General features: G+C 41.1%; 1 protein-coding gene across 5 annotated transcripts in view; it reads right to left on the bottom strand.

The window, feature by feature from the left end:
- Fak (protein tyrosine kinase 2 Fak) overlaps positions 1–26,078 on the bottom strand; it is a 46,018-nt gene that overhangs the window by 544 nt on the left and 19,396 nt on the right. Inside the window, exons 2-20 of one of the 5 annotated variants that reach the window (XM_071791053.1) lie at positions 17,707–18,426; positions 7,658–7,803; positions 7,115–7,290; positions 6,913–7,044; positions 6,676–6,825; positions 6,354–6,542; positions 6,111–6,191; positions 5,771–5,993; positions 5,556–5,591; positions 4,729–5,454; positions 4,441–4,645; positions 4,284–4,363; positions 2,240–4,176; positions 1,536–1,679; positions 1,320–1,469; positions 1,143–1,242; positions 806–1,037; positions 429–723; positions 1–343 (exon numbers count right to left, since the gene is read on the bottom strand). In XM_071791053.1, coding sequence (XP_071647154.1) covers positions 23–343; positions 429–723; positions 806–1,037; positions 1,143–1,242; positions 1,320–1,469; positions 1,536–1,679; positions 2,240–4,176; positions 4,284–4,363; positions 4,441–4,645; positions 4,729–5,454; positions 5,556–5,591; positions 5,771–5,993; positions 6,111–6,191; positions 6,354–6,542; positions 6,676–6,825; positions 6,913–7,044; positions 7,115–7,290; positions 7,658–7,803; positions 17,707–17,789 — 5,406 coding nt within the window. In that variant the 5' untranslated portion in view covers positions 17,790–18,426 and the 3' untranslated portion in view covers positions 1–22. Of the gene's footprint in view, positions 344–428; positions 724–805; positions 1,038–1,142; positions 1,243–1,319; positions 1,470–1,535; positions 1,680–2,239; positions 4,177–4,283; positions 4,364–4,440; positions 4,646–4,728; positions 5,455–5,555; positions 5,592–5,770; positions 5,994–6,110; positions 6,192–6,353; positions 6,543–6,675; positions 6,826–6,912; positions 7,045–7,114; positions 7,291–7,657; positions 7,804–11,348; positions 11,691–17,706; positions 18,427–26,078 lie in introns of those variants that run through there. The other 4 variants (XM_071791051.1, XM_071791055.1, XM_071791054.1 and 1 more) reach the window with 4 other exon arrangements.

Below are 26,078 nucleotides of genomic sequence, written 5' to 3'. Positions count from 1 at the left end.
CTTAGTTCAAGGCACCTCATTGTTAGCTGTCATTTATCGAAGTCTCACTTGTAGTTTTACTGTTAGCCGTAAATACCGTCTGAGTAACGCCTGTTGTAACCGATTGACTCGGATGTATGACGGGACTCACAGTCTGAACCAAATTACAAGTGACTGGCACCATAGGCAGCAAATTAACAGAATTATTCATAGGCCCTGCGTTACACGTCAATGAAGGTCTTTTTCTCTCTAAACTGTTAGTGGCCATTTGTCTCCTCGCTGTTGAGTTACGTTCAAGGCTATTAGTTACTATATTATGTCTTCTTTCTAAACTGCTGCCGGAATTAAGGTCGGACTGACTTCCCTGAACAGTAGATATTTCAATCGCATTTATTCTATTATTGTTATTTCGAGAAGTTATAATAATCTCAATGAGATATTTAACTTACCGGTGAGGATCGATCTACAGACTGACCCATTCTATGTAACAAATCACCACTTTGGCTTTGTCTGAAGGTCGTTCCTTGTCGTTCGGTCGACTGACTTCTCCTCAACAACTGCTCGCCTGATTGACTTGAACGAATGCGATTCTCGGGTGTAGATTCGCGCGTTCTGTTCACAGCATCGCTCTGCCTTTGGCAAATCTGAGTGTCCACATATGGATAACGAATACGGATGGAATCGATTACATCTAAGAGATTCTTCGCGTCCATGGCTAAGATATGAGCTGCAGAAAGCATTCCCCTAAAAAGAGACTCGTAATGTTAATCAATTATTTTCAATGTCTCCCGTATTAATCTACTAATAATCATAAAATAATAATTACTTTCGATATTCAGCGTCCAACGTAGTGGCACTGTAATTTTGCGCCAATTTCATTGCTGTCACTAGCTCTGCCATATCTTTACTTAATACTTTATGCGCCATTTCTACTTCGCGATGCGCGGATATTGGCAATATTTCTACCAGAACATCCACAGATGATAATAATGCTCTTAATTCGACACCTACTCTACGTACTAGTTCTAAATACTGATCAGCCTTGCTCTGTTGAACACCTGCAATTCATTTTTCTTTCTTGCATGACAACGTACTACAGTATATGATTTTTCGACAATTTCAATTAGCTGTTATGTATTTTGTTTCGATTAGTACATTCTTACCTTGCGATAATGACATAACTGCACGAACGACGCTTGTCGTGCAGTCGTATACTTTATCGTTAGTTCTGTCTAAATCTGCAGTAGGTGTAGGTTCCATTTTCTGCAAAAAAAAAATTTATGAATATTTACGTTGCAACGGGTGATTTGCATTGATAAAATCATTGCGCTGTGGCTCACCTTTACTACAATTACTTTATCGGAACTCTTATCCGAGCCAAGAGAGCCAGTATTGGCAGAATGCGGTTCGTGGCTCGGTGATTGAGTAACTGATCGTGGAACCGGAGGACTAGCACTTTCATCACCACTCGTAGCAATCGATAAGCGTTTCTGTCATAATGAGGAAAATGAAGATTTAGATCATTTCAATTAACGGTGAAGTCTTTTAACATATACCTCTTCTCTTGCGAGCCAGCGGCTATCCTCTTCAGACTGTCGTTGTTGTTCCAATAACCGTTGCTCCAGTAGCTTTTGTTCATCATCAATGCCACTATTGAAATTGTCAGTCAGACTGTCGAACAGTTGCGAATGTACGTTTCTCTAGAACAATAAAAATGATATTACGTTAGAAATGTGACCTGTTTTCATCCAACATTTATAGGTTCTTTTCTAATGTTATAAAATATGGGATGATTTCGTAACGATTTATGTTACAATCGTTTCTCGATAATATACACGTATATACAGGAAAAATTAAAGAGACGCATATTTCTCGAGATATAAAATAAATATAAAATAGAGGTAGTGCATTCGCGTACTCGCTACATGCAGTTTAAATAATTACTGGTAGCAATTCATCAGTGACATCCATTCTTCATGCAAAAATTATTAGCCTACTGAACGGCAAATTAAGAGATTTCCGCTAAAAAAATAAGTCTCTCCGATCGCATCGCAACAAAGTAGAAGATCCGTTTGTGAGCCAGTGCGTACGTATCTTGCATACACCAGAGAAGCGCGTGATATAAATATACATCCGACTTGTAACCGAGGTGTAGAGTGATGCGAAAGTGTTGCGGACCAGATAAAAAACCAAAACAAGACGTGGCGTGGCATATATATAGAAGATGCATTTGTCACATTCCTAGGAGGCATGGTCAAACCTGATCTTGTTGTGCCTCCTCTGTCATCGAGCTGCTAGACGACACGGTGCTGTCGCTGACAGCGGAAGAGATCAGAGAGCCAGAGAGAGTGCCGTCGGTCGAGCTCGTCAACTGCTCGTCCTGCTTTTGTGGTGTCACGAAGGTGGTGATCTTGGCGACGCCCGTCGCAATTTGCGATATATTTGCCGCTTTCGCGACTCCGCTAGCCATCTGAGGTTGAGCTACGTGTTGCTGATGCGCACCGGTCATGCCCGTCATTACATTGCTAACGTGTACTGGAGTATAATCAATCGAACCAAGGGAACTCGGTTGCTGTTGGTCTACTATGTAGGCGGATGGTATCGAATGGATATTCTGCTGAGTCGCTGAAGACGACATAACAAAGTGTGACGGAACAGAGGAAGCTTGCATCATCCCAATGCTCGCAGATTGATTCGCACCGGTTGCTTGACAAGTCCCTGGCTGGCCGCTAATCCCGGGCTGAGCTTGGTGAACATAATTTGGCATGTGCACCTTCTGAGCTTGGACCACCGACACGGATGTAGCGTGGGCCGTGTAAATGGGATTGGCGCCGGTCAACTGAGACTGTTGGTTCGAGTGCTGTATTGCCGCATAGGACACGGCCTGAGGAACGGCACTCTGCCGCGTGATATTCTGCACGTGTTGCATTTGCAGCAGATACATAGGCTGCTGTCCTGGCTGAGCGATATTCGAATAGATCTGCTGGTGCGGATAATTCTGCGGATATATCGGCTGCGATTGTAGATTTTGCGCTACGAGATTGCTTCTTCCAGCTTGACCGTAATTTCCAGCTGTTGTGCCAACGGGTTTTAACTCAGTCGCGACTGCGGTCGCAGTCGCGACTACGGCTAACTGCGGTTGGGCGTTTTGGGCGCGGAACTTGAGTACCGGACCGTACAAACATTCCGCATTCGATACGGTACTACCTACATTCGCCGAACTAATATTACGAGAGTAAACAACGCCACTACTACCACCACCTCCGCCGCTACTATTACCGCCAGCACTCTGCACGCTAACATTCTGACTTGTAGATTGACCGCCACCACCACCAAATATTTGGCTCGTGTTGTTAGCAGCAAAGTTACCGTAATTAATGGATTGACTGAGAGCATGCGAACCACTCGCGGCGAACTGTGTCTGGCTACTACTATTCGGTATTATAACACTGCTGCCCAAACTACTAGGACCGAAATTCCCAGGATTCTCACCATAATTACCACCTAAGCTAGCGCTTTGACTGAGATTACCAACGATAGCTGAGCTCTGGGTGAAACTAGTGACCGGTCCGTATATCTCGCCACAGGTGTTGCCCGCGACCGCGGCTGACACGACTGACGCGGCCGCGGGTGGCGGCGGAACGGCGCTGGACGCGGAGAATTTCTGCACGGGGGAATACAGGTCCCCCGTGATGCTACCGACCACCTTCGAGCTAACCGCATACAAGTTTTGCATCTCTTTAACCTTCTGCTGCTTTCGGTTGGCGGCGGGCGACTGCGTCTGCACTGCCGTGTCTGAAATGCTCAGGCTCGACATGAGGGGAGTGTCTGAGGAATCGAGGGAGTCGAGGTTGGTGTCGGACAGGGTGGAATCACCCGATTGGGTGGTGTCGTGCGTAGTGATGGACGGTGGTTCGGAAAGCGCAGGATCGAAGAAGGGTAAGTCGGACACAACGGCGGTGGTCAGGACTTGATCCTCGTCCTGAAATTGCACCGCCAGGGTATTGAAGGGAGACGCGGGTGTCGTGTACACGGAGGGACATACCCCTCTAGCTTGGTTGTCCTTGAGAAGTTGCGCGAGAACCTCGGGACTTTGCGCCACGATGTACGTGGATACCGGTGCCGCGGATAATTGCGACTGCTCCGTTGTATTTTGCGGTTGCCGTGACGGTTTTGGTGGCGGAACATCGTCTGCACCTATAAGACAGATTATTTTATAGATGTCGATTCGATATCGAATGCACACTTATACGTTTTGTTAAAAAATTGAACCACATCGTTATTACAGACAATTTCTGACATACCCCAGGACATGGCTTGTACCCTTCTGTTCTCTCGTCTCATCGTCTCCTGCTGCTGATGTTTCTCTTCTAGCAAAATCTCGCTATAATGATTTAAAAAAGCATGTAATATAATTTAGAAAGAACGTTTATACATTTTACAAACGTTTTAAATACTCACTGTAAAGTTTCTCTGATCTCTTTAAACGTCGGTCTCTTGCTAGGTTCGTAGCTCCAACACTGAGACATTAGAGAATATAATCGCGGTGGACAGTGGCTGGGAAGCGCAAGTCTCTCTCCGTTTTCCAGCTTGCGTATCACTTCGTTATTCTTCACACCTTGGAATGGTTTTACGCCTAACATTAAAATTTCCCACATACATACACCTAGAACAACGATCAATTCATTAGCGTCCTTTTAAGAGAAGAACAATTTTTCTTAAAACGAGTTTAGCTTTAAAAACACTAACCGAACATCCAAACATCGGATGAAGTCGTAAATCTTCGAAAGTTTATGCTTTCCGGCGCCATCCATTTAATTGGCAGCTTACACTTGCTCGCAGTATAATAACTCTGATCTTCTACCCATCTGCTAAGGCCGAAATCCGCCAACTTGACGCAACTATGTGATGAAACCAGCACATTTCTTGCAGCGATATCTCTATGCACGAATTTCTTGCTTTCGAGATACGAGAGGGCAGTGCTCAATTGGAAGGTATACAGTAGAAGTGTGGCAAGATCCAGACGGTGTTTATTAGATTGTAGATAAGCGCGCATTTCTCCGAGTCTGGCTAATTCCATCACGAGCCAAATCGGCGCCTCTGAACAGACTCCGATCAATCTGATAATATGCGGGTGCTCAAACTGCTGCATAATATAGGCTTCTTCGAGGAATTTCTCGGCAGTGGCAAGATCCGCATCGACCTTGCAAGTCTTGACGGCAACAGCGATGGTTTGACCATCTCTTCCTTTGTATGATCCTTTATGGACGTTACCAAATTGACCCTCTCCTATGATTTCACCTAATTCTACTTGATTTCGGACTATCTCATAGTCTCGAGTAGCTGGGGTCGAATAATCTCCTTCTTCGTCGACGATCTCCGCATAATCTTCAGACAAAATAGTTCCAGTTTTACCGGCGTTCTTTTCCGCTGGACTGTTGGCACCATCTTGCCTATATTTCGGCGGTTGTGCATCTATAATTAAAATCACATTTTGCGCACGTATAAATAAAATGGTATCATTCTCACAAAATATTCAAAACTTATGTAAAACGACGCCTTTCTAGTTTGTTTACCTTTGCATGGACAGGGATAATTCTTCCATGATCCAGCTTGCGAATACAGAATAAAGAGAGACTTAATATACTTTATTAATATTAATAGAACAAGTTTTTATAAAGTAGGTTAAAGAAATAATTTGTATATTTTTTTAAATAGTATTAAAGAAGGCAAAGATAAAATTTATTAGATTTTTGTCACGTAATAGCAACAATAATATTTTTATTCTTACCTTTTCTATTCCACAATGAAGTGTTACTGCCTGTGACCAGTCTACAATATCCATCAATCAAATCCGCGAGGCTTTCCGCTTGATCCAGACTGGAACAAGTGATACTGAGAGTCTCCGCGGCACCCGCGACTCTCAATTTAATGCACGCCTTCGCATGTTCTTTGCAATCCGACACCAATGTTTGAATGGATTGTATTTGCGAAAATTCTGCCATCCTAGTCGGCTATAATCAAAATTTTATTTTTAAAAATTAGTTATTTTATTTTTATTCTAAAAAGTTACCATAAAATTATATTAGAAAAATATATATATAATATAAAAGATGTATAGTAAAATGTACCACTGTTCCGCCTCGATGAGCCATATAAGATATACCTAAGTCCGGTCCGATGACTAGTTCTACAGGTATTGACCAGCTCGACTGCAAGTTATAGAATAAAAGTTGTAAGTGCGATTGAGTATAAATAAATACGAAAAGTGAACATAAATTCTACGTATGCAGAGCATGTATTTTTCATATTTTTATCGCTTAAAAACTGCTTTATCTTTATAAAAAATATATGCTAGATTTCCCTATGCTTACCCCTAAGGCGCATATAAACCTCTCCTGGTCGAATCGATAGTGCGCCCGTAGAAGATCGAAGAATTTAAACATACACTCGAGTTCAGACAACGCCGCGACTTTTTTAAAGTGTTGCTGTATCAATTTTCGGAGCGCCTTCGGCTTCATCCCGTTCAGCACCGAACGCGGCAAGAATTTGTGTAGACCGACCTGTGAAAGAGATACATTCTACTCGTATATTTTGTACGGCGAGAGGAATGAATGAATGCGAATATGCAGACTATATTGCCGTGAAATCCAAGTTATTGTCGCGGGCAAGATTTGTCGCATCGAGAAACTCTACCTCACGTTCCAGATATTCCAGATTGCTCTTCTTGTCCAGAGCGATTTGCGGCATGTCCTTGAAAAAATAGCGAATCTCCAGGCAGCAGAGCTGAACCGCAACGTCCTGATCCAGAGTGGCGTGATTCGCAAGCAGGTAATCGTTTCGCACCTAAATGCGCATAGATAAATGTAATTTGCAATTTCTTTTTGAAACGTTAAACATCACGCTTAATTGTCGACTGACATATTATCGTACCTGATCGTAATAGTAGTAAAACGTGACCTTATCCTTCTCGTAGAGATCATTTAGGTTCTGAGGAAGATAACGCACTCGAAGCTCGTACCTCCATTCGCAATGCGGATGCTTTCGCTCGTACTTTTCTTGCACCTAAGACGAATACGTCGAGTAAATTGCGAGAAACAGAATATATCGATATGCTGGATACGCTGGTACATACCTGATACATCGTTGTATCCTGATGCAACCAATAACTCTCTCCGGATCCGGGATGATGTAGTCTCATCGCGTACAGATTTCGATAATGTCTAGTACCAACGGCTAATCGACTAGTTACCAAAGAAATGATACCTCTAACGTCGATTGCATCACCGAATTTGACGACGTTGAAACCACCTGAATTACAGTATTGAGAAACAAACAATAGAATTGATAAACCTGTGTCTCTTCTCTTCTCAGGGCACACATATTTCGTTTTTATGGTATTTATAGCGGGATATATAGATTCGTTCTTATTCATCTTGCAAGAAGAGAAATTAATCAATAAAGGCTGGCGAAATTTATACAATCTTTCCTTCGATTGATACAATATTTACAAATGAGAAATAAACACGTTCGAGAACATAAGAAAGTAATAATAATATCCTGATTGGCGAAACGATTTTATTTGTTTTAGCGAGAGGCGAGTCTCGTCAACCGGTCTCTTCATTTTCTCGTCTAACGCAACGGGTCCTTTGAGGTATTTCGGGGAGGAATAACTTACCGTTGGGAAGATGGACTTTTAAGGTCGCCTTATCCATGGGGGTGGGCGAGCCATGCGGCGGGGTGTTCCTTCCACCGCCGCTGCTCTGGACACCTCCGACACCGCCTCCACCTCCATCTCCTGCTCCAGTGCTCATCCCCTCATGGCTGCGTGGAAAAGAAAACAAAAGGGTCGACTTAATGAACGCTCGCTGCACCGCGTCAATTATGCATTATTTCATAAGACCGCTCGTGTAACGAACGTAGGTTTCGCGCTTAGTAAAGATCAATTAATCAGCGTGTCTCATGAAAGATTGTCTACGAAATTTTCCGTTGCGGCAAAACCAGACCCGAGGTCTCCGCGTTTTCGACTTTCCGTGCCGGCGTTTTAACGACTTTAATCTTTAGAGGGTCGCAGATACTTTATAATGTCTCTGATCATAAAAAAGAAATATTCTTTTAATTCACATAAAATTTACATTATTTTCTAGAGCTAACTTTCGTGACAAAAAAAGAACTCTGCAGTCCTGTAAAGATTGAACACCGCCTAATGACTTTCAGGAAACTCCGATGCTCGATCAATGAAAATAATTATCTATTATCTTAATTATTTCATTTGGAATTAAATCAAGTGCTATGGCAACGACTGGATTCTTATCGAACTACTCATAAACTATGAATATTTTAAAAATCAATCTGGATGTGTTGAGCGTCAAGCATCTGAGATTTATCAACGGTGTTTTTGTGACGCGTTCACCGTTGATTAATTCTTATATTTTGCGTTATCCTGCACAATCAAGAATATATATAATTCATACATTTTTCTGAATTGTTATTTTTCTTTTTCTCTGCAGGCAGCAGGGAAAGAGAGATGAAACAATGCATCGCATTTGCTTCAGGCGTATCAGAGGGAGGAGACGCGCGATTCCAACAGAAGTCGCGACAAGAATAATTCGCGCGACCCATGCAGTCTCGTGACAATTCGTCTCACCCTGAAGAGCACTCGCGTTTCGATCTGTCGGATACGTGAACGTTGCATCCCGCGGCTGCAACAAATGCAATCGCGAGTCCCACCACGCCGTCGCGCAATAGCACATAGCTCGCTCTTGCGAAACCGAACGACGCTTTCAGATGTTACCGTGACCAGAGAACTGTCACAAGAAATCGTGAAAAATCGCGTCAGCGCCGCAGAGATGCAGCGAGACAAATCGGATTGTCGCATCTCGTCGACCGTTATCGAACAGTCACGATTGCCTGGTTGATGACATCCGCGCGCGGATCAATGACTGTCAAGATCGCGCGGGTCGTTGCGAAGTCGTCCGCGTGAATATATTGTTAAGTCATGTAATGTTCATGCATTTAACATTATACAGTGTATAATAATTAAGACAATAAATTCGCAATGACAATTAAAACGCTTTTCGATGAGACGCTCTCGCAATACAGTTCTTTCGACACGATCGAAATGGCACAAAACATTACCGTGAACTGTTTGAAATGCGATTATTAATGCAAATGTATATTACGAGCAACGTCCGGCTAAGGAATGCCGTCGATCAGGCACTAAGTGTTTGCGCTGAGAGCCAGCAACCACGACACTGATCGGCGTGCAAAGCTCTTAGGAAGAATCGATCATGCTCTAAATTTACGTTTCGTAACTTTATACTTTGTTTACTTCAGATAATATGATTGCCGTATAAAGCAGAAAATTTTGAGAGAAGATTTTCTAAGAGACAATCTTCAAACTTCCCCATTTTTGAAATTTTACAAACTCTTCATCGTTTTATGTAAATTTAAACATTAGATTGAATTAAAAAAATTAATATCACGTGTTTATTCTTTTCTCAAGACGTTCTGTATATTACTAAAATAAAAAAATCATATTTCCAAGTTTTCTTTACAGAAAAGTCTCAACAAGAGCAACTTTCATTACTGTGCAAACGAGAAAATTCAGCGTGACATAAAATCGATGACACGGAGATAAGTTTACATCTGGTGGATCGGATTTGAAGATATACCATTTTCGACATGAATTTATGCATTATAACGGATTTCGGTGCAAATTGCGCTCTCCAGAAAAGTCCGAGCTCACTCTATCCGCTGCCGAACCAATTTATGCACGTACCGCGCGAAAGTTCACCCGATTCTTCGCATAATGTTACCGATCCACATTACGACCGCGGCCGTAAACCGATATGGCCGCGCACGTAAATCATCGCGGACGCAATTACACGAATAGAATTATGAGAGTGCACCAAGGTACCCCGATATATTATTGCACTAACAAGGAAGCACGCGCAACTGTTTCCCTAAGATTCTAATCAGCTTCAGATATGTGTAGCATAGATCAAAATAAGAGACACATATTTTTTCTATAAGTGCTCTTTAAACATATTAAGGAGGGGTGAAATACCTTGAAAAAATCGACTTTTACGTTTCTGAACGCGAAATCCTCGCGACATCCTGCATATCTGACAATGAGTTCGAGCCGGTTCGAGCACAAAGGAGGACTTTTCATGAAAAAATCGGTAATGGTAATAATAAAAATCGAAGACGAGCCGATTGGTGTCCACCCGCGAGATTTCTCTTCGCGACCGTTCAAGTTTGCGAAATTAACCGAAAGTCCCAATGCGCCGCACGAGTTTTGTGCCGAGATACTTAAGCACGACACAGTTTGCAATCGCAAGCCGGGAATTGTTGCAACACGTGTGCAACGGGGACTTGTTTGTTTACGATCTCGCGAATCATAGGTGGTGGTAGAATTATCGAAAGGACATGTGATATAAATTACGCGCGAGTACGCGCTGCGCGTGAAGAAAGACCGTCATCAGGTATTCAGGCAAATCGCGCAGGTAGATATAAATAACTACTTACGCGATATGTTAATAATTAATATGACGTTGTATCGCGTGAGATTATTTCTCGTCGAGGAGTATATCAGATGGGAATTGAAAACGGAAACGGGAATTGATCTCGACTTCTTGATAATCCGTGCAAACATTTCTAATTTTCTTGCTAATTTTCTTTTTTTCTTATTAATTTCTACCGGTACCTTGTTCTCTTAATATTTGAACATTATCCTGATATTTACAAGTTTATAAATATATATATATTTTTTTTTCTTTTGCGCTATATGTATAAAAATGACAGATCTTTAAAGAGTAATGTTTCTTTTATTTCATTCTCTCTATTCGTTACAAAATCACAGCTACTTAATTTCAGCAACTGCCCTGTAAGACAAGAAAGAATTGACGGAAAGTTGTGCTGATACAAAAAAGGGCGAGAGAGGGTCGAAGCACCCCGGCCCTGACCCGCCTTGATACCTCTGCGCACCTGCAACTATCGCCCACGCAGCTTATATACCTTTCACTATTACTTTCTCAATTGCGTTTTTGCATCGTTTGACCATTACAGCATCCGCACGCGCGGAAGATCATGTATAAAAAATATAATCGATACACTTGTCTTAATCCGTGAAAAGGATTAAAATACAAATTAAATGGCTATCTGTATAGATATGATAAGTTACTTATCCGTTAAGTTCAAATTAATTGACATTATATATTTAGTTGATTAACAATCGATTTTGTAAGAAAAAAATCCAGAGAGAAGCGCAATTGTTTAGGATGTTCGGTAATTGAAGCTCGCTCTGAGAACGATAATCAGAGACACGGTTTGTCGCGGTAATAACGCCATCACGGACGTGTCTTTACCTCGGGTGAGACACTTTATGAAATCTCCACGTCCCCAGCGTGTCCGGACTGTAAGAATCGCTGCAACCCAGCTGGCCCAGAGAGCAAAGCAAGCCCTTGCTGTCTCTTCTCCATCGTTTCTCGTGCGTGCAATTTTCCTTGCGTCTCAAGAGCACGTCTCCTTTGGAATTCTTCCCAAAGGTGTCGAGATTTTGAGGACGACACGTAGGCCAAGAGATCCTGGCTTTGCGTTCCACGAGTTCCAACATTTTCCGAATATCCGTAATTGCAAAACGCAATTGGCTTCCGCACAATTAGCCGAGCACCATCCCGATAACAATCGATTCTTCTTTATTTCCCCGGCCTTTTTCTTCTCTCAAAAGCCTTTATTATTTATCAATATATTTTATCAGTACAATAAACATTCAAGTTAACTTTTTATTTTATTCACTCACTAATTACTTTCCCAAAGTTTGATAATCTAACTGACCCTTTTAAAACTCTCCAATTTTTTCCACAATCTGTCGTTCAAATGTTTTCTTTTGTGGGACGTTTACATAGAAACGAAATTGATTTATTTTTCAAAATAACAGAGGTGAAAGAGATTAAAGTTGATTTAAATATTTAATTCTGACACGGCAATCTATCTCCTGTCAATTATTCTTATATTTCTCCGTAACATGATTCCCTCTTGGCCGAGAAGATCACATATTCTCAATGTAACACTCGAGATGAGACGAGTAGTAAAATGAGAGAGCCAAGAGTAATTGAAGAATTCATAACGGACACATGACGCTGACCGCAGCGAAGTAAAAAACTTGGGACATATTTCGCGATGACTACCTATAGTTCTTTTATTTTTTTATTTACCTTTTTTCTTAATAAAAAAAATTAATAGCTATTAATTAAAACATGCTTTCCATTGCAATATTACTTTTGTCAAGACATAAAGATTCGCTTAATAACAGGAAATTTCTGCGATACGATTAACGCAACTTCAGCAGATCAAATAATTTTCTCTTCTGGAATCCATAGGATTTTTCTCTCTAACTTGCAATTTTCGACGTTTTCACCAACAACAAGTATATCGGCGATAAATTTACACGCACTACTGTATCAATATAAATATATATTCTTTTCTTCTGTTTTTCACGTCGACGTAAAGTGACATTATGACTGAACACAAACGGACGTAGCCCGATTCGTAGAAATGCATCTAAAATTCTTTTCTTCTTCTTGATAGTTTCCGACCCACAGAAAACTATTTATCTGGAATCTAATTAAATCCGATATAGATTATAATGTCCACTCTCACAAAAACGAAATCTCACGATATTTCGATCCACTGTCTGAATTATCGAAAACACCCCTTTCGCTTCTGTTCGCAACGATGGGTGCGTGCGTGCGTGCGTGCACATTCGAAGCCGAACAGAAACTGATCGCCTCGACCAGTCGGAACAGACAACCTGCCATTCTCCTCTCTCAAACTCCCTTTTTCTTCGCCGCGAGTGTGTCCGTGCGCGACGCGTGTGGGACGCATTGATAATTCCCATAGACATGTGTTTATAACGCGTTGCGATTCCGGTATCGCTACGCGACGTCGGTAGTAGACTGCTTGGGACCGCGGCCGAGTTTGTTAAATGTGATCAGCGTGGTAAACGCGACCGGCAAGCTCGCGCTCACATAGTTATTATCTCACGCCAGCCGGCGTACGTAATTGTTCGACAAGGTATTCTCGTATAGATCTTAATCTTTCACTTATCTTATAGGTCAACTTGTATATATATCATATATAATTCTATATATTATTATACATAATGGCACGGTTCGAAACTTTTTATTATTATTAATAAGATACGTTATATACCGAAGATTTAGTCTCCATTAATTTAATTTCGTCAATTGGTTTCCAATATCAGGATATATTTTCAAGTTACAAAACTCAGCAATGTCTCTCACCACTTTATTTTGCTGCTGTGTCTCGTAAATGACAAGAGTGTTTCGCTATTATACATGTCTAGAGAAGTCCTAGGCAATTTTAATATAATACTAGCGTAACTACTCGTTGATGTAGCCTAGACATCGAAATTTCGAATCGCGCGCATCAAATTGCATCTTTTTTCTTTCATTAAATTTAATGATGATTTTCTGTTTTCGCTCATACAAGTTTCAAGGGCGTCAAAGAACAAGGAAATAACGGGCATTAATAGTCATGCGCGGCTGAATCGATCCGAAGTTCCGCACCACGTGCGGACCTGTAACGTGTCTTTGTCGAGATGTTCTAATTCACGCGTATATAGCAGAATAAAACATCGCCTCGTATCATGGACGGAAATACTTATTTTAATCACGTGCCTCCCTCATTACATAAAAGTTTATTACATAATTCTCAAAAAACACTGTTCTCAAAACACTGTTCCTTGCATTGTTCAATTCCTTCCAATATGGAACATTAAAAATTTTTAAATTTCTACTTTTTTGTCGGAAATGAAGAGGTATAATATATTTGCATATGAAAAGTGAGCTTATAAAGAAACTTACATTGTTTATATATCGCCACGTTATTTATCGCGTGCGTATTTGTATGTTTTTCTCGCAGAAAATAGGAGGATTCATGTAGGTATCTTTATGTACGAATGCAATTTAGGTACGCGTCGATCAGAGATGCATTTATCCTAGGAATAATAAGTTGTGCTCTTGGTGCGTGTCTCTTCGAGGTTCGTCGTACCTGCCAATTTGCTTATATATTGACCGATTATCAGCACGATCCTGGATACGGAGCGCGTATCAAACGGCGATACTGGAAGAAACATTGCAACGTAACAACCCTACCATCGATCGCCTACGGCTCTTTAAGATCCATGGAGGAATCGAGAGTTAGACCGAGTTAGACTTCGTGCATGATCAAAATTTCCGCGAGTTTCAAAAGCAAATCCTTTTTAAAAAAAATCTTCGACAATAAAATTTTTCTATTAGGATAAATAGTAAATCAACGGCTCGCGTATTCGGAATATTGAATTATGAATTGCACCTGCGAGTCGTGTCGCTTTGGAATTAAAAAAACGAGAATCTACGCGCACTACCGAAGGAAATCTTAAAATACGATCCGCTGAGAGCATCGTACTTAATCTTGACTTACGACAGTTTTGTAAGATGAAGAGATACGCGATGGGCACGGCAACGAGACGAAAGAATTAGTTTCGGAGGGGGTTTCGAAGGAACGGCTGGCTGATGCGTGTTTTGAAACGCGCACAAGTTTCTGGATTTTACATCGCGATTCCGATTAGCGAAAGCGATGATCCTTCGCGCTTACGGTACACACGGTGAATCCGGTTGGAACCACTTGAATAAGCCGGCCTGAATTCCAATTACGTGACACACGTCGAGAAATTCACTACAGCGAATCCCGATCCACCGTAAATTATCGGGACGAAGAGAGGGAGAAGAGTTAATGAATTTAACCAGGCTAACGAGCATTTCGACGTACATAAAATGTGCCGTTGTGCTGAAGTAAAAAGATAACAACACAATGAAAGAATAACTTTGCCACGTGCATGCATGAAGCATTAGGTAAGAGCGATGAAACAATAACGAGAATAAGTCGAGTGATTCAATTCTCTCTTTTCTGATTGTATAAAGAATCATCGGACGATTCTCACGAACAATCGTCACTACATCGATTACGCAATGCGATGCGAAACAATGCATCATTAGAACGAGGTGCAGCTGATGCGAACGTCATAATCGCGAATAACGCAGAACACATACTCGTCGCTTTCTCACAGTTGGTATCATTATGTAAAAGAAAAGACAAAAACAATTGTTTAGGCACAGTGCAAAGACATTATCATTAGCTAGCTGCTAATCAGTGGTGCATTCTAAAGAGAATTTTTTAGTTATCAAGCTTTGGCGCTATCTTTTTATATATCACATCTCTTGAAGATATCTTAGACTTTAATTAACATTTGCATCATAAATCGATCGGTAAACGTTCTTTCAGGACTATTTATGCAAACGGCATACGTTGATGTTGGTGCTTGTGACGATAAGCAGTCTCGTACACCACGAGAGTACACGTATGCAAATAATGTGAATTGGATATAGTCACGGCGTGAAGAAAGATTGGAATTCGCGCTTGGCACCGCATCCCGATGGAATAGAAGAGCCGAGAAAACGGTGGCGCATGCAAGCAATTGCATCCTCAATTTCTTCATCGAGTCATAGTGTCAGCCTGATGACAGTTCGATTGCCGTTGATGACGGCACATCTCGCTTCACGATGTATAAGAGCGCGGAAAATTTTAATGACATTTGTATAGTCGCCAGAAGAACGTCGGCGACGTGAAGCGCGGCAGACAGAATGCGAGGGACAGAATCGAGTATTCCTTCGTTCACCAACAACGGGAGCACAGGAGCGAGACAAAAGAAATAAACGTCAGAGATAAAAAGAAAGTATAGTGCAATTTCTGAAACGCTACAATACACGCGAGACGCCGGCAATTAATTTAAACCCCTGTGCAAGCTATAAAATCGAAAGCCGACGTTCTTATGTGAAGATTGTCCAAAAGACCCTCGAGTAGTGGACAGTGGAAGTAAAAAGACGACGGTCTTTCTGGATTCTAAAATTAATGGCCATTGGCAGGTCGATAAATTTTACGAAAATAAAGTTCCGGAACGCTCCGGTCGATACGAATTTTACGACAATAAAAGAGCCCGGTGCGGTATTAAAATAATAGCGAGATCAGTCATGACATCAACCATAGAGATGGAACCGTTCCAAACTTCTCCAAAATAACTATATCGTTCGATATAGTTATCCTCAAAACTGCGATCCACTCTGCCATGCTTATACCTCAATTAACGAGTGATTGATTAAGCAAACAAATCCGAGTATCTCATCGTCAACGAACCAGCCAAGTAATTTTCATTAATGGCATATTGTAATAGCGCGATAAGACTCTCTCGTTTGTATTATCAGACTCGATAGTTTCCAGCGCGCGCGACTGGAATGATGACAATTCGAAGCTAGGTACTCGCAGTTCGAGGCTGCGTCGCCCTGCGAACGCCACTTGTGAACGTGTCACGCAGATGTCCTTCGAAAGTTCTTCGTCATATCTCGGCTATTCAAGTCCCATGAGAAATTCCGACCGAACTTTTCTCATTTTTAACCATTCTCCTCTGACTCTTGTCCCCCTTGTTACTTCGGAAAGTACGAGACACGGCTTATACACATCTGCGCATCTCTCTTATAGATTTTAGTCTTTCCCATATGTCAAGATAAGAAAACGATCAGAAAGAAATAAAACTTTATATATATTTTGCGCGTTCATGATGTTGATGTATAAAGTATCCTTTCTATAAAGTATCAAAATATCAATAAAACTCTGTGGCATAACTAATATAAAATATTCTCTATCTCACAGAAATTAATTAACATCAATTTAATTGAAACATAATCGAATGATTCGTTGTTGCTGAATGATGGAGTTAATAATGAACAGTTGCAACATCATTCAAATATTCTAATTGCCATAACGAAGTAACGTAAACCAAATAAAGAAGTGTTTATTTTCTATTAATTAATTTTTCAAAACCGCGATATAAAATTTCGTTTTAAAGCTTTACAAATCACAAGAAACATTTTAATTGTCTATTTTAATATTCAATGGTTAATTGTATATTTTTTAAATTATATCAACATTAGCGAGCAGAATTTCGATTTGGCTATTTCGAGAAACACGAAATTCTAGGCGGAAAGCAATGACCAACGCTCCGACAATATGGAATTGTTAATGACGGCAATTAGCAGCGGTTGCGAGCCAGTTGCGGTCGATGGCGACGATTTTGCCATGGTTACCTAGCGCCATCGACATAACGGGAGAACCCGAAAGGAACGTTCTCCACGGAAGTTGGCTCTTTCATCCCCTGGTTTCCTTGCGCCTGTCTCGCATCTATCTCTTTACGCACCTGTAACTCTGTGCCGCTGTCATACCTTCATTCACAGATTAGAAGGAGCCATCAAAGCCTTTATACACGGAAATTGCCACGGGCTGTTTCTCGAACGAGACAGGACCCTCATTTAAACGCCTATATTAAGCGTCAGAGGGTTCCAAGTGTTATTTCATGCCGCTCGATTTCGCAGGGATCGACGAACCCACCAGAGCAATGTTAAACTCGAAATTAAATGTTTTCGCTGCTAATTTGTCTACTTTACTATTACCTATTTCAACAATTGAATCAGATAATAATTCTGGGTCTCAAAATCGCTTAAAATTTAAACGCCAATTTCTCCTTATTATGATAGTTATCGGCATATTACTGCAAGTAATTAAATCTTCCTCACGTAAGAGTTACGAGATGCATTCGGATGATATACTTACTCGGTGGTTTCGAGGTACTGGAAGACGCGGTAGACGGGGCGTCGATACATGAAGAGGTGATCCTCGACACGCTCCACCATCATCCTAACACCACTTCATTCGAAACGGTGGGCCACTTATCATCACCCACCACTTATCACTGGTTTCCAAAACGGAACACACAGGACCACGAGGAAATACACGAAATTACTGGGGCGACGCGACGGTCCAAGTAAACATACGTATAACCCCGACGGTTTTGAGGAAAGTTCTCTCGTCCGCGTTCGAGCGATCAATGTTCAGCCATTCATGTTTGCCAATGCGTACTCTTTTGTTCCCTGTGACGAAACTGGATCGTCGATTAAATCAAAGGACTCGCCGTGTCCTGCGAACCGGCCGTCGTACGAACGATTAACAGTATAGTTTCAGCACAAGTACGATGAGGCGGAGTTAAACGAATGTCCGGGTCAGTCTTCTATTTTCACAAACCGTTGTTTCGTCCGTTCTCCCGTTCACTGCATACTGCCAGTCCCGCCGAATCGATACGTTCGGCACAAACAGTCGGGCGACAGGTGCACTAGAGGACCGTGTCCTCTGGCGTGTCCTTCTTCGATCAACGACTCTCAGCTACCCTCTCGATGTCTCGTTCTTCCGATTCTGCTGATTATTCCGATAGGACCGTTAGGTAGGACCACGTCTACGTAGTCGACACGATTAAGATAAATTGACAACGATCCCTTTCTAAAAAAGGCATGGAAAGTCCATTGTTGTGTCTTTTCCGCGATGCTGATTAGTTGTCTTGAAACTCGATCTCGATCTTGATGCGAGTCACTTTGGTTGCGTTTTGACAATTTGTGTGTAAAAGGGTTAAGCAAGTACTTTGAATGTAATGTGTTATGTGTTACTTAATCAGAGCGCGCGCGCCTGTAGAGTTCTAGTAAGTATATAAAAAAATAAAATTAAAAAAGTATATAAAAAAAGTATATTAAAAAACCGAACATTATATAGCTTACAAATTCGTTCGAAGAAACACGTACGATACACGCGAGACTGTAAGTTACAAGCAGTTCGAGCAAACAGTGCGAGATCGATAAATTTCGCATATCCCTGTCATGCTAATTTGATGGCGTGCGATCTAGATTTTTAGTTGCAATTTTACGAGCGACGTGATCGTTCCTGAGGAAAGGAGGTAAAGTCGTCGTAAATATTTTTCAGACGAACGGACGCGTGAAATTGCAAGACAGGCTATCGCTAGCTATATTCGGCGCTCGAAAAATGATTCGCTGTCTCCTTAAGAAGCCTCGTGACTAATAAGAGAATCGCGTGCGGATATATCTACCTAACCTACCCCAAACTGCGGGACACCGCCTAAGTTCACCCGCAGTCACTGCAGCCAGCAACCACCGCATTGCAACCCATCCTGCCTATATGTGAATGAACTACCGATATTTTCACGAAATCATACACGTATAATAATAATCATTTTTTAAGATAAAACTTATATTAACTGGCGAGTATTTTAATTAAGTATTTTAACATGTAACTGGTAATTTTTATGACGAAATTTTAATTCAATTAAAGAATTAGATCATCATATTCTTGCTTAGAATTATTAAATGGTTTTAAAAAACAATTCAAGATATATTTAAGATCGAAATAATATTTACGCGCGAGAATGCTTTGTGTGATCTAATAAATATAGACGCTAGTAAAAAAATATTGGACTATTTTTACACTAAAAAATATTCTGTAATAGATAGATGATCAAAATAAATGTTATGCCAATCTATGCAATATATCTTTAAATTATTCTTATGACACGGGATTCCTCCGATCCTTCCTGATATAATCCTGATATAATCCTGATATAAATTCGCACGTAACTTCTTATAAATTCCCGAACATATACGCGACCTAAAAAATTGACAGCAGCCAGACTAAATTGCTCTCTGTCTCTTTCTCTCTGTCGTGTATCTCATAAAATTTTACAAAGTTACGCCTACGTCGATCTCGTAAAATCGTATTAGCATAAAACAGGAATGTGTACTGAAAACTATGTAGACCATTGAACTTTCGAGTAGTTTGAAACTGTCCTGCGGTAAGAATCGTGAATTGGACCAATAGAGCTTGTAAGTCCCATGGCAATATCGTTAAAAAAAATTCAAAGGGTAACCGCGAAGAGGCTATTGTGCCCTGCGAATGACAAGAAGTATTCGATCATTCCACGAAGATTATTCTTTAAACAAATAAATGTACATTATTCATGTTACCGCCAACAAATATTTTCTTTCGAATTCTCTTTTATTATTATATCCTTTACGATATCATGAAGTTTATGATACAAAAAATTTTAAGAAAAGAGGAAGACATTAACGTTCTTCGTATAATCTTTAAATTTTATTAGCGATGCGCTTATATAGGCAAGTCAGTGTAACGCGTATGTAGAAAATCTGATATCTATAAAAAAGCCAAAATTGAAGATTTTAGCAAACAAGAAACATATATGCTACTCTCAATGAGAGAAACATGAAAGTTACAAAGAGCATCATACGACACGCCCGATTTTACGGAATTTCGCCGTTCGTGTCACTGACCGGACCAAGGTCGTGCAACCTTGACACCGCGCTACGAAATCTTCCACCTCTCATCGTCACCAGATCAACCAACGACCCCGAGCTTTATCCTCCAACACTTCCGCTCGTACTAGACGCTACCACGATCCCCCGAGATTTTCCGACTCATCGATCTCCTCCAAATTTACTCGCACATTTAACATCGCCGTCGTAAAACTGTAAAGTTTTAAAAAAATCACTTAACTCTATCAATTTAGAACCTGCTACTGCTCTTCCCTAAAAAATTCCTTTTTAGATAACAGCAGAAAAAGAGACTTACTAAAAAAATGTTAAACAATGATAAGATCATTTTTTTGAGTTTGCTTAATGACGAACAAATCTTCAATTAAAAAATTTATTTGATAAATTTCAATTTGAGAAACTGTCGAGAAGTACCATAAGATTTTTTGCACGAATCTCATTCTAGTCTTATCTCACCTTCTTTTCCGACGAAACGTTCATTTCGTCAAGAGCGCTTTACCCTTGAGCTCTAAATGCCTCTACGTTTTCACTTCCTATCACTCTCTTTCTGATATCTCTTCAATCTCACGACCACCCTTCGCGCGTCTCAGACTTACTGCCTTAATTAACCTTCACGTTAATGACAATTATCTCTCGAGATCATTTTCACATGCCGATCGCTCTCAGAGTCTACATCACTGCAAACATCTTGATGATCCTCCCTCAAAATCAGCAATTCGCGTCGCCGATTTCCACGCAATAATACCGCACGATATTGGATATCCTCGCGAATCGGACGTCGCGACGCGGGGCGACCTTGACTCGCTCGAAGGTCTCCGGGTACCGTGGACGCGCGGCGTCGCGGCGTCGCGGCGTCGTGAACGAATCGGTAAACGGACGGACGGTCGGACGGACGAAGCACTCGGCGTCGTCGGTCGGTGGGCGTCGGTGCGACGATCGGACGAGGACGGAAAGAATGGAGTAGCAGCGCGCCTAGCAACAGCGTGGACGACGCGCGTCTACGGCGTCGTCGTCGTCGTCAGGTATACGTTTTGCCGGTTCAAGAGGAGCAGGCGCTTTGCTGGGTGCGGCAGGCTGCGCCGCGACGCCCGGCATCCTTCCCCTCCTGCGACTCCCTCCGCGCTATCGCCTGCTCTCTCCTCTCTCTCCTCTCTCTCTCTGTCTCTTCCTCCCTCTCCCTTTTCTGCCTACGTTCAGCCAACATTGGCACCCTGCAACCCCTGGCAGGCCCCGAGACCTCGTGGACGTTGACGCACCGCGTCGCGACGCGCCGAGACGAACGCCCGCGATGGAATCCTCTAATAACGCGTACGCGGAATTTCGTAAACGACATTGACATGTTCGCTAATAAAAACCTTATTTTCCTCTTCATGTGATCTTCAAATAGATTTAAGCATTCACCGCGTCCACAAAATATGAATGCACCAGATAGCTTCAAATCGAACAAGATATTTATGACTTCTTGCATAAAAATATTTGACAGCGTGACATGCATGTGTTCTATCTGATTTGGCTCGTGCTTTGTATAGATTTTCTTATTTTTATATTTTAAAAAGCCGGATGCGTACTTATACAGTCGGAAAAATATAATAAAATTGAAAAAAGAGAGGTAAGATTGTAAATGTTTGCCACTTGCAATAATTTATATCTGATAAACATAAAACAAACTGTGAACAGTAGGATGCATGTTTCTTCCAAAGAAAATACATAAATTTTAATAACTTGTTCATAGCTTCGTAATATAGTTCAAGGTTTTCATGTTGAGTTCGAGGCACTCAAGCATGAATCTCGCTGCCAAGGGACAGGGCAGTCCCCGGACGCAGCACGGTGTGTGTGTCCGGAATTCTGCCAACAAAATTCCCACGGGTATATCGTGCATGCGTAGACTCACGCTACTTAAGGTATTAATTTAATTAACTTGGCAAAGACGGCACCAAAATAAAGAGTCGCAATATCGCGAAAGCCTCACAATTCACAAATATGTACACTACTTTGACAACTGCTCTATCGGAACGGTTATTTAATTAGATATCATCACGGCAAAATACAATAACGAAGCATGCTAATCTTCACATCGTGCAATTAGTATTATTTTTCCGTTCAAAAATTCAATAAAGCTCGCGCTGAGCATTACGATCAAAATTTCAATCCATTTTACGTCGGCGCTATTCCAAAATTACTTCCATCGAAATTTAGGAACGGCAGTCACGCTCTAAATAATTTTAAATAAGATGTTAACAGAAGCAACTTAACACTTAGCTTACAAACACGGTTCACGACAGTTTTCAACGTAGCGAATGGTGCAGTACAATGCGGTTGAATTGTTAAAGACGAGAGTTTTCTCTATTGTAAAAAGTATATGACGCAGCAGGGTCGAGAAGAGCGACAACTTGTAGGGTAACTTCAACGTGAATTCACCCCTGAACGTGGAGGCGTACGCCCCAATGACCCCACAGGGTAATCCGTAATGGACCTATGTCTAATTAATTTACTACATTAATTTGATGCCTCAAAGGAGATGGTATGCACGTACGCTAATTACTATACTGATAAAGTGCGTGTTTAAAGACATGTTTTGTACACATTTACTTAACTTCAGTTTACATCTTTATCTGCGACTATTCACCTATTAATACTGCATATTTGTAATTTACTAACTTCCTACATTTCCTACACTTCCTACAGTCTCTTTGCCTCCATTGTCTTTATTTATGAGATTTATATTCAACTTTCCGCACTTCATATTTTTGTACGGAATAATAACACTACAAAGGAATAATGTAAATCGTTGCATTTACTTCGAGATATTGGACCACAGCGTAATAAAACGTTATTCTATATTTTGTTATTCCATTCTATTCTACGAGAGTTAATTCACCACGGTCGTTTGCGACGAGACGTTTTATTGTGCAAAATCCTACAATACGTGGCAGCCCTGAGCAGTCGCTGACCGTCAGTAATCAACCCTTTCGAGCCAGACGGTCGCAACCCCCATTTGAATATACGCGCATGTATGGACGTACACATACGTCCACCAATCTCCCTGCTTCCTGTAAGCACAACTTGGAATATCCATCGCGACCAACGTGGACGCTGTAGGGGAGACACATATCCGACCGTTCCGAGGACATTTGCATATATCTGTCTACGTCGGTCGGCCTAAGTATCGTTTGTAACAACGCAATTGCGGATTATCATACGGGGATGGACGGATGGATGGGCGTACTATTTGCGACACGTTTGTCGATTCGGTCACCTGGAGTGAGCCGATTTTATTGGAAAACGGATGATAGGTCACGTCTGAAAATAGTGCCAGCCAGAGTTCACTGTACCAAGCACGAAAATATATCCCGGAGAAGACACAATTTCCGACGTTATCGATGGTCCCCGTACCCCCCACGCTCCGCGTTAATAATTGATACGCTAGTGGATCGCTGTCTTTCGTGACAGCGCAAACTCCGACTTCGCTATTAAATAAATTAAAATATGGAATCCAAATGTGGAATCAAAAGTATGGAGCACCGGTTTAATCGATCTTGATAACTCGAACTAATCTGTGACTATAAAAGATCATAATATGATCTTTTATCTTCTAATTATTATAATGAGAAATGCAATTGCTAGCAAAATATTTTAAATATTCTCTTTACTGATCTGTAAACATAGATTTTGTTGCGATTTACTGTAATTTATAAAGGACTTTTTTTTTACCAAAACTATACTTCGTATTCTTTTCTCATATCTCCTTTATATTAATAATAGATAAAAAATGTCATTCTGAATTGAATTATGTACATATTTTAGTATCGTAGAGATTAAACTATTTATTCTCGTCTTAACGTTTTCAATAACGGAAACATTAGTAGTCACAGTGATAAAGAAAAGCCGCAGCAAAAGCGATCTTCGTTCCGAGAATAGAAATCCCTCACATTTTTTTATATGCAATCACCGAAGAGAAATCATTCTCGTACAGCTAGTTAGAATTAAGATAGATTATATCAGCTAATGTGCATGATTCATGCATATTTCTTCACGATGTAACGGTTGTAAAGATAGTGAGACGTTATTGGATATGACAACGAGTAAAAGGATGAAAGAGAAAGAGCAGAAAGGGCAAACTTCATTTCGAAGAAAAAATTCTCCGGATTCTTCTTTACGAAGTCATGCAGAGATGAAGTTCTCGTATGGTTCTCTAATTCAATAAATTAAATTAGATTACAATAGCTCGCGTGCATGATTCATGCATATTTCTTCACGATGTAACGGTTTTAAAGATGATGGAACGTTGCTGGACACGACGATCGTAAAAGGATGATAGAAGGGCAGAAAGGGCGATGCTTGATTCCAAGAAAAGAGATCTTCCGGATGCCTTTGTGTGAAGTCACACTTGTGCGGCTAATTCGATAAAAGACGAGGAACTTCCATCGAAGTTTTCGTCGGAAAGGAAGACGAGGAGGAATTCATAGCGTTTGATTCCATTCGACCCCTCCCCCCCGGAATTCTCGGCACGTGCGTAATCTTTACACCATCGTGTCCTATACCTACATGATTCGGCAGAATACTGTAAGAAAAATGGACATTCGCCGCATGTCTCGATTTCCCGTGAATTCATAGCTTCTCATGTAACAAAGTAGCATATAAAAAACTAAATTAAGCTGCAACATCCAAATTTTTCAAATGAAAAGGGAATAAAATAAAATCTACCTAATATTCTGATTTCTATCGCACTGCAAATCACATGTCTGGCACAAATTTATTGTATTATTTTCCCCTTAAATTACAAGACTTCCAAAAAGCAGTTCTTCAAGTATGATCCCAGACGTTTTATCGATGTCATTTTTTCCAGATCGTCCGACTTCTTTTTAAAGTAAAATAATATTTAATTTCCCGGCTACGAAGAGGGCTCGAGGTGAGCTTCCGAGAGAAGCATTATCGTCGACCCTCGAGCTTCGACCCTCTGGTGGTCCGAGATATCCTCGCTTGATATGTGCCTTAACGAAAGGGAACTCTCTCACGCGTGCGGCAAGTACCCTCGGATGCAAATCGCCCGGTGGCATAAGGACCTTCCCCTTGCGAGAGCGACGCGTGTTCTCTACCCTGTGACTATTTATCTCTTTTTCTCGTCTCGCTCGCTCGTGCCGAGGGGGCTACGCAAATATCGAGTTATCGATCTGCGGTCCTGCACCCTCGACCGCGTGTTCGTCCGGGGATGCTGCGGACTCTCCGAGAAGAAAAAGAAAATAACGCGCGGTCAATAATTGGCCAAGTAAAATTAACGCGATGATGTAATTCGTTAATTTACGATGCTTGTGCACGGCTAGGAAGTTATTAAAATCTAGACAAACGTTTCTTTACTTATATAATTTTTAAATATGTATCTAAATTTATATAAATATGAAACACATAATAAAAATACGAGAAAACGGTTATTTCTTCCTTGATAAGACCTTAATAATGTGCACGTAATAAAATCTGTATTTCACATGCGTCGTTATTTATAACGACCAATTCGTTGATATATAAACTGCCGCAATTCCATGCTGTCGAGTACTAGTTTGCGTGACTTCTAGCGTATCTACCCCACTTCATCGTGGTGCAAGTTTTTCTGTAATTTCCCGCGACTTTTTCCCGCATAACGACGTCCTTGAACTTCAAGCTAGCATCAAGTGTTTTACACTAAGCGCAGGCACGATTGCGCGCATGCCATCCGGTTTGCCGTCGTGACAATGTTCGCGACGATTCTTGTGCTCTCTCGTGCCACTTGCTGATTTATCGCACGACTTATCGCTAAAGCCCTTC

Source organism: Temnothorax longispinosus, chromosome 10 (genome assembly GCF_030848805.1).
Source record: "Temnothorax longispinosus isolate EJ_2023e chromosome 10, Tlon_JGU_v1, whole genome shotgun sequence".
NCBI lineage: Eukaryota > Metazoa > Arthropoda > Insecta > Hymenoptera > Formicidae > Temnothorax > Temnothorax longispinosus.
Note: the sequence above shows the minus strand (reverse complement) of the source record. Positions and strands in the feature narration are given on the sequence as shown.